The sequence below is a fragment of the Eschrichtius robustus genome, chromosome 5, assembly GCF_028021215.1.
Source record: "Eschrichtius robustus isolate mEscRob2 chromosome 5, mEscRob2.pri, whole genome shotgun sequence".
In the NCBI taxonomy this organism is placed as follows: Eukaryota; Metazoa; Chordata; class Mammalia; order Artiodactyla; family Eschrichtiidae; genus Eschrichtius; species Eschrichtius robustus.
In genome coordinates this window covers 19,528,833-19,537,709 of record NC_090828.1, presented here as the reverse complement: position 1 = coordinate 19,537,709, position 8,877 = coordinate 19,528,833, and the positions used below count along the sequence as shown (strand labels likewise).

General features: G+C 35.8%; 1 protein-coding gene across 7 annotated transcripts in view; it reads right to left on the bottom strand.

The window, feature by feature from the left end:
* Nucleotides 1-347: 347 nt before the first annotated feature.
* The window catches only part of USP37 (ubiquitin specific peptidase 37), a 92,665-nt gene continuing 84,135 nt past the window's right edge, over nt 348-8,877 (bottom strand). For all 7 annotated transcript variants that reach the window (XM_068544457.1, XM_068544462.1, XM_068544463.1 and 4 more), the window contains 4 exons: nt 8,061-8,176; nt 6,307-6,376; nt 5,437-5,575; nt 348-4,921 (listed from right to left, as the gene is read on the bottom strand). In XM_068544457.1, coding sequence (XP_068400558.1) covers nt 4,834-4,921; nt 5,437-5,575; nt 6,307-6,376; nt 8,061-8,176 — 413 coding nt within the window. In that variant the 3' untranslated portion in view covers nt 348-4,833. The remainder of the gene's footprint in view (nt 4,922-5,436; nt 5,576-6,306; nt 6,377-8,060; nt 8,177-8,877) is intronic.

Here is an 8,877-nt window from a genome sequence, read left to right as displayed (position 1 = left end):
TAAGGCCCAACAGCAAGTATGAAATACAAATGCCATTTCACCCCCCTCTGTGGTACTCTGAATAATAAGGCGAAGGAAGAGCGCAGTTAAGGCCCATGCTGGGTTTAAAAACTGTTATCCAGAACCTCTCTGCAAAGCTTCACAGGCTCCCCAGGTGAAATCCACTGGACGTTGGTGCTGACTCAGCCATACCTGGTTTCCCATCCCATCCCCTTTAAGGTGTAACAGTGTGCTTGAAAGTCCAAGTCAGAAGGCCAACAGCTGATTTCCACAACTTCAACAACGGGTTAAGTGTCTGCAAGAATATGTCCTTTTCAGAAATAACAGTTGAAACAACATAAGGTTAATAAAGGCTTTAATTTCACACACAAAAAACTCTATGCATAATTTAAAAAGGAAACAAAAACAAGGAAAAACCGTACAGGGTACAGAGGAACAGTTCTGCTAAAACACAGATAAAGTGCCGCTCCATACAAAACAACATAAAGAATCAGAATCAAAAGTCACTCTGAACACAAAGAAAGAAAATCACCTCACAAATAATGTGGCCAAAGCTGCCAGCAAACCTAGTAGTGGCTCAACTAGGCAAAGTGTAGGAAGCTTACTTCTGTTCTCCTCTCCGTAGCATAAATAAACAACACTGACAATAGGCCAGAGAAGATGGGGATGGAAGGAAAAGAGGGAGGGAAAACTAAAGACGAGAGGTGTGTACAACCACTGTGTCTCACTCTTCCACCCATTCTGTTCTTGAAACAGACCAGTTCAGATGATTGCTCTTCTGTTTTGGCATTGGACCTAACAAACTCCAGTCCTGAAGCAGACCCTCATCCACTCTACTCTGACACCAGTGGACACGCCTCTACTTCAAACCTCTGCACTTTAAGTCCAAATTACTGAAATCAACTGCTTGTATTCACACTGGCACATTTTTTATTAAAAACTTCAAAACCTCAGTCACACAGCACACATGGAAAGGAAAACACTAACTGTGTATAAATATGATACAACAAAAGAGACTGCCTGAAGTTTGGTAATCAAAGCATGCCATAGAGGAGTCAGTGGTCGTGGTGAGACACAGCAAAAGAAACCTGTCACAAAACTCTCAAGGCCTAACAAACTAGTTTTCCAATAAAATAAATATATATATTTTTTCAGATGTAAGTAAGACATTGATAGAGACAAAATTAGAATTTTGAAGTAATGCATTAGAAAGATGTTAGAGGGCAGAAATCTGTTTAGTTTTTGTACACACTTAAAGAGCATTACTTGGTGTAAAGCAAGATGGGGAGGAGGAAAAAGATGTTTCTGTTTTGGGGGGGGACACTTTTATGTGACTTGCATCTAGTACTGGGTGTTGTTTTTTCTAAAAATCTCCATGTATACACAAGATCCACATGTACCTGGAGATCCAGCGCTGTTTCCTTGATTTAAAACAAAAGGGCAAAAATGGTTGGATGACTAAGAGCATCCACTGTAGTCGATTTAGAGGACAGAGAAGAAAGAGGAAGAAGGGTAATATTTTTATTTGTTTTAATATAATCTCTGTTCAGTAGATCACAAATGAGTTTACAAACTACCTTTTTTCCTGTATGTTTTCAATGCCCATGCTCTCTCTACACTCATAATGCTCCACTACGTATGAGATACTGCCAAGAATCTCTTTAATTTAGGTGTTTCCGAATAATTTTCATTATACAACTAGCTGTACATGTGTAGAGCTATATTTATACAGTTACATAATGGTAACTGCAATATGGAAGAATAGGTAAATTCAGGAATTCACTTGCTGAGGTTTTAATTCTTAAAGTTTCTCTTTTAGAAAAAGTTTACACTTGATCAAGGAGAGAAATAAATGTCTAGTCTAGTATTTGCCTCCCAGAGTTAATGAACTGATCTTTAAGTATCACTGCATACTTCTTAAAATGTAAACACATTTACATTTGTTATTGAGCCATTAAGTTAGGCCTGAAATTAACAGACCATGGCAAGTAAACAAGTAGCTCTTGGAATCAAAATATAAATAGAATAATTATTCATGGACTTGCTTCTTATTCTATCCTGCTGAAACAGAACTTCTGAGTCTGTACACATAAATATATTCCCTACAAAACAGAATCTATCTCCTTATAGGCCTAAATTATAGTCAGGGCTTCTAAAGTGATAGCAGCATCTGGGCACATGCAACTTTCCAATCCTCTGTAATAATATTAGGTGATAATAATCAACAAGTTTGAATTTTAGTTTAGCTTTCCCTTTCAAAAAATTCCAATTAGGATCACTTGTGTGTAGAACTAAGAACTGTCAAGTTCCAATTCAAAGTCATTTAAAGTAATGTAACATATTTGGTATTTTCAATAGGAATATTACTTATTGTGCAAGCTGCCTGGAACTGAAGCTCTCTGTCCCTATCTAACTCGTCCCTTTCGGGCACCAACATGCCAAATGCTCCATTCCCCAATTCTGAGCAAACTGCACAAAAAATATTATCTACTTGTAATTTTTAAATACATACAGTCAGCTCAAAAAAACAAAACTCCATCAACATGGTCCAGCTGAACTCTCCATGTGTAGTCATTAATCCTTCACTGAACCAAAATGAGAAAGTAACTTTGTAGTGAAAGGGGTAATAGTTGAAGGAGTGAAGGGAGAGAGGAAGGCTGACCAGGCCAAAACAATGGACAGACATCAAGGAAATTTCAAGTCCCAAACTTGCAAGTGTATGAGCAGTGACATAACGCATCTACTTTTTTCAACTAATAATTCCTGCCTGAGACATGAAGAACAAATCAAATTAGGTTCAAGCCAAGTGTACTTCTAAACCATACACACACACAAGCTATGAAAAGCAAGTCAAACGAGGGTACTTCATGGGCATCCTAGGCTTATGGCATTATATTTATTTGTTTAAATGCCCTAAATGCACCCACTCATGTCAATCATTCCCAATCATTTTTAACAGCATCTCTCAAAAGCTCTCAAATACAGACACAGTGAACTAATAAACAGCTAAAGAATTTGATTATCACTTCACTCACATATGAGAAAACCAGTTATTTTCAAGAAAAAAAAAAAAAAAGGCTCCCCAGTGGAAATAAACAAAATTTTAAAAGCTAGTTTTTTAAACAAGTATTTTCCTCTGCTCTATACTACTCCTGCATATCCTACCACCGTACCACTTTGGAACGTTCACTACATTAACAGGTAGGTAAATGGTAGGAGACAAAGCTTTTATCAGTAGTTAAGCAAAAGTGCTGGGGCCATTTATAATTCAAAGATTCAATATTTTAGAATAGGTTACTATGTCAGAACACATCCAAGTTTCAAGAGTAGGGCTGGAGCTCTCTTAAGGCAATCTTCCAGAAAAGATGTTACATCATCTGTGATGTTGGACTTAAAAATGAAAGAAAATGTTGAAGGTTTCATTTTGCTATACTTAACTCTGTGTGATCCTAAGGATTCCTGGGCTCACAAAATTATTTTACGAACAAAATTCTACTCTCAAACTCATTCTTTATATGGTTTCACAAGCTGCTTAACCAAGCTGGTTATGTCAGCTGAGTGACTAACATAGCACTTAATGCTGAACCCCATTTAACCTCAACTCAAAGCACCTAAAAAGATAATTATGCACCTTTGTTATTTGTTAGTTATTGGAATTACCTAAACCAATCATATTTTAATTCTCATCCTGTTTTAAGGGCAAAGCCAGACAGCAAATGGTTATATGTTTAAGCTTTATCCTATAGCTCGTGTGCTTAATTTCACCCTTGAAGCAGGGCTTTCAGCTTTAGTGGTCCAGAGTTTCAGCTTTAACACAAGAATACTCTTCCTGACCTCTCTATGTGTGGGAGACAGAGATGCTAGCATTCTTCATATTCTCTAGGTAATCTTGTAGGGGAGTCCCAACTGGGACAACATCACTTTCCTACCTCTTAAAGTTTTGGCTGCAGTCTGTTAGGGTAATGCTTGCTCCATGGAAGAATGACACAGAAGAAAAATAAAAGATTCTATCTTCACCACGGTAATAATATAGATGATATACAATGAAAATACTGTGTGAAGGAATCTCTTTAAAGAAAATACAAAGTGTACAATGAATACCAAACGTGGGAACATAACACATTCCAAAGCACCAACAATCCATTTCTTGGGACTGCATGTAAACAGCAAAAGCATTACAAATCCATGAAATAATTTTTTTAAAAAAGCTCCTCAAGTCAGGTGGCAGAAATTGTCCCTCCTTTGTCAGGAGGACAAACTGTCATTAGTGTAACACGGAGAGCTGGCTTTCCAGTGAACTTTACTAATAGGAAACACACATGAAAGATTACAGACTTGAGTGAAACTACTCAAGGAACATAAAAGCTAAATGCCAAATGATATGTATATCTTCACACATTTCTCAGGTGAATGGACTCTTTGACAACTTCATTTCGTCTCCAAACTGCTGTGCTATTAATTTTGACCAGGCATACTCTGGTGGGCTATCCTAACTCTTTAAGGCTCCATTCATTCCACATATATGTGTGTGTATGTGTGTGTGTGTATGTACATATATATATATTTACAACATGTATTCCTAAGACAAAAGGAAGTGCCACTCTTGTAGGAGAAAAAAAGGATAATCAGCTACAGATGTGAGACCAAAGTTTCCATAAAACAATTAATGGAGCGTTCCGCATAATTGCAGTTTTCGTCTTTTGGTTTGGCCCTGAGCTGTTTGTTGCTCCCGCATCAAGTAGAGTTCTAAATTCTCCTCAGGCAGAGGAAGGAGAAGTGGGTGGCAGTAAGAGAGAATATGCAGTGCACACTGCCAACCCAGGAGTTTGTTTCTCATGAAGCCTGACGAGTGGTCTTCCCCACTTCCATGCTAAGTGCCTGAGAGGTCTTTTCTGTTTCCAGCAGCTCATCAAAGATCTCCCTTAAAATAAAACAAATAAAAAGTTAAACAGGAAATTCAGTGAACAGAGACAGAGGATAGACAGAAAATAAACATTGATAAAGGCTGCATAATCCCATGGTGCCTAAATTTTATTTAAAAAAGCAGCTCATTAATTTTATTACCATCTTAACCCCATGTGCCGATTCTTAAAAATACTTAGTGGGGAATGGCAATAGCTAGCTTTGATAGAAATGCTATGTAGTTCCTATCCATATAACTCAGATCTTCTAGCTGATACAATGAAAGACCAAAAAGTTTTATGACAGGACAGCTTCCATCATAAAAAGATCTTAAGTTCTATACCTAGATTCTACTGTGTAAGTTAAGAGAAAAAATATTTTGGAAATATCAAGACATGAGCCCTAACCAAAGACAATAAAAGCCATAAATTGTCTACCAATTAATTGATGGGAACATTTTATCCTTAAAGAAAAAAAAAAAAAGAATTCAAGTGATTTTTAGCCCACGGCTTCAGATCAGGCAAAGTTTCTTACTTGTGCATATAAAAGAAGATGTAACCACTTCGATCTCGATCACTCTGCACAGAAGCCTCTTGGATTTTAGATACCTCTAGGTCATTATAAGTAAACCAAGCCTGCTTCTTAATGTCGTACACATCACTAATGTAATGACCTGAAATAAATAAAATCTTAAAATTAAGGTTATTTTTTTAAAAAAACGTATTAAAGGGGCTTCCCTGGTGGTGCAGTAGTTAAGAATCCTCCTGCCAGTGCAAGGGACACGGGTTCGAGCCCTGGCCAGGGAAGATCCCACATGCTGCAGAGCAACTAAGCCCGTGCACCACAACTCCTGAGCCTGTGCTCTAGAGCCCGCAAGCCACAACTACTGAGCCCGTGTGCCACAACTACTGAAGCCCGTGCACGTAGAGCCCACACTCCACAACAAGAGAAGCCACTGCAATGAGAAGCCCGCACACCGCACTGAAGAGTAGACCCCGCTCGTCGCATTAGAGAAAGCCTGTGTGCAGCAACGAAGACCCAACACAGCCAAAAATAAATAAATAAAATAATAAATAAATTTAAAAAAAAAAGCATTGAATTTTTCTCAGGGACAGGAAGTTTCAGAAAGAGAAACAGCCAACCCCATTTCACCTTACTATACCAGGACAACTTTTTTGATAAATATATTTTGTTTAGGGACATTTGGGTCACATGTGAATAGAGAAATCAAAACAGTTGTACCTATTAACACAATTCACACTTAGTGTGATCAAAGAAAAGATTTCAAAGTTTTTCTTGATGTGTTTAACTTACACCTCACAAAGCTAGGCTCAGAGCAACCCAATAAGGAGTAAATGCTGGCTAGGCCATTTATAAAATGCTGAAATCCTAATGTCCATTTACCTGAAGAAGAAGTGCTACCAATGTGACTGACAACACTGATGAGCCGATAGGAATGAGGAAGATTTCCTGTCTGGAAAACAGAAGTGGGCATGACTTTCAACTCTTCATCTGAATACAAGCAAAACACTAATTTTAAATTTATTATCAAAGCTGACATGGCAAAGTTTCAATGTGTGGGGGGTTAGACTCAATAAAAAAACCCAGTGGTTGGTATTGTTCATATCCTTTGACCCAAGAATTCTACTCCCCAAGAATTTATCCTAAGAAAATAATGCAAAAGAAGGAAACAGTATATATGTATATAATTATTCACTGTAGCATTATCTATAATAATGAAAATTTGGAACTAACAATACGCTCAGTAATAGTTAAATGGTTACTGGTATATCAACTCAGTACAGTATTATTCAGTTATTTAAAGAAAAAATATGTGGGTCAGCAACATGTTAACTTGTTTTTCAAACTTACATGAACACACATAATAACTATAGTTCTCTAAAATAGATATGTTAATGGCTAAGTACTGAAAAACAGAATGGAAAAAATGAAAAGAGTTGCTGTGTTGCTGTAGGGATTATGGATGAACTTTTACACTTTAAATATTTTTTAAAATGCTATTAAAATATTATTAGCAGAAAAGTAAAACAACTGAAAAGTGATATTCATGGACTTCAGGCAGCACTATAAGATATAATTTTGGGAAGAAATATAGCTATAGGTAAGCCAGAAACCATTAAAATGTTCAAAAACTTTGATGCTGTAATTTATTTCTGGGAATTTCCTTAAAGAAGAAAATCCTAATATAGAAAACATTAACAATCATACACAGTTCAGGCAGCACTATAAGATATAATTTTGGGAAGAAATATAGCTTATAGGTAAGCCAGAAACCATTAAAATGTGCAAAAACTTTGAAGCTGTAATTTATTTCTGGGAATTTCCTTAAAGAAGAAAATCCTAATATAGAAAACACTACAATCATATACAGTTCCTCGATATGTTATTTATTATAATGAAAAAAAAACAACTTAAATGCTCAATGTTAACTAAAAATTAAATAAAATAAACAGCATGTTCATTGATGGAATACAGTATAGCCATTAAAAATAAAATGCTTATAGTCTTTAACAAGTAGGATAAAAACTGTACTTATTCTATGACTTTTTAAAAGCATACTTAGGGTACTTTGGGGTAGGGATGATAAAAGAATATATCAAATGCTAACAGTAGTTGTGTTAGAATAGTGGGATCCTGGGTAATTAAAATTACAAAAAATTTGGAAAATGGGAAAAAAGCAATTATTTAGGGTAAAAAAAGATTTCAAGTGCTCTAGTTAATGCCATCAACAGTTTTTACTGAGTAACCCCTATAAATAGTAACAACTATTTTTACTGAGTAACCCCTATAAATAGTAACAGCTATTTTTAGTATTTAACCTTAAAGATAAAATAGTTTTGGTAGAACGGAAGGTGATTTAATATACATATGACCTTGAGAACTATTACTAAGTTATTACCTAACATGCACATAAGGTGATCAGGATGTGTGTTTTTTTTGTTTTTTCATTTTGTTTTGAGAATCTTCTGTGTAAGAAATGAGGAGCAAAGGCCAAGAGAAAGTGAAGACCATTTGATGGCTGCCAAAGGGTCAGAAGGGGACCTGGAATGGACATTGACAGTGGGGCCTTTGAAGATAAGGAACAACAGGCATAGTACTGACAACTTGACCTACAAATGGAATATAATGTCACCCACCTCAGCATTTCTTTTCAGTTCCTCAGCTTCAGCTTCTGTATACTCCATATCTAAAACATCCTCATTTCCAGAGTCCTCATCAGAGCCCAATGAATCCAGAAAAGAGTTGTTAAACTCTGAAGAACACAAAGACAAAGTCTTGTAAAAGTTCTTGGAATAGACACAAAGAGATACGATTGGGAAGGTATAAAACAGCTTGAAGTACATACACATTTTATCATTCTAAGAAACATAAAACGTATTATTATTAGGGTTCCAATTCACCCAGCTTACTCTAGGGAATAAAAATTCAGGCACCAGTTATCTGTAAAAGAAATGTTCCCTTTTGTTTTAAATATATTTATATGAAAGGGGATAATACTCTTTTAAGAAAGGAATAAAACTGAAAAAAAGAAATTACAGATAATCCAATTTCACTGAATTCTCTATTATATAAACTATATGTTAGATTTGACACACTTGGTGCATATTATAGGTGCCAACAGCAAACATAAATTATCTGACAGAAAAGAGACCATAAGAAGATCAACATCCTTTCATTTTCTTCAACATTAAATCATACTTTGAAATTTAACAAAAATAATGGAAATTCAACCTTACACTCCTAAGTTTTACCTAAAATACACTAAACAAATAAATCCAAGGTCCAATTTTTCTCCTTAATGTGTTTCCACTGGAAGAATCCATCTTTAACTAATGGCTTCAAATAAAGAATCCCAGGAGCATCTGTGCATAAATGACTTTTTTTTTTATAGAGTTGTTTAAAAGACATGAACACTTAAGAATGGGAAGAACAGGAAAAGACTACAGCCTCAAA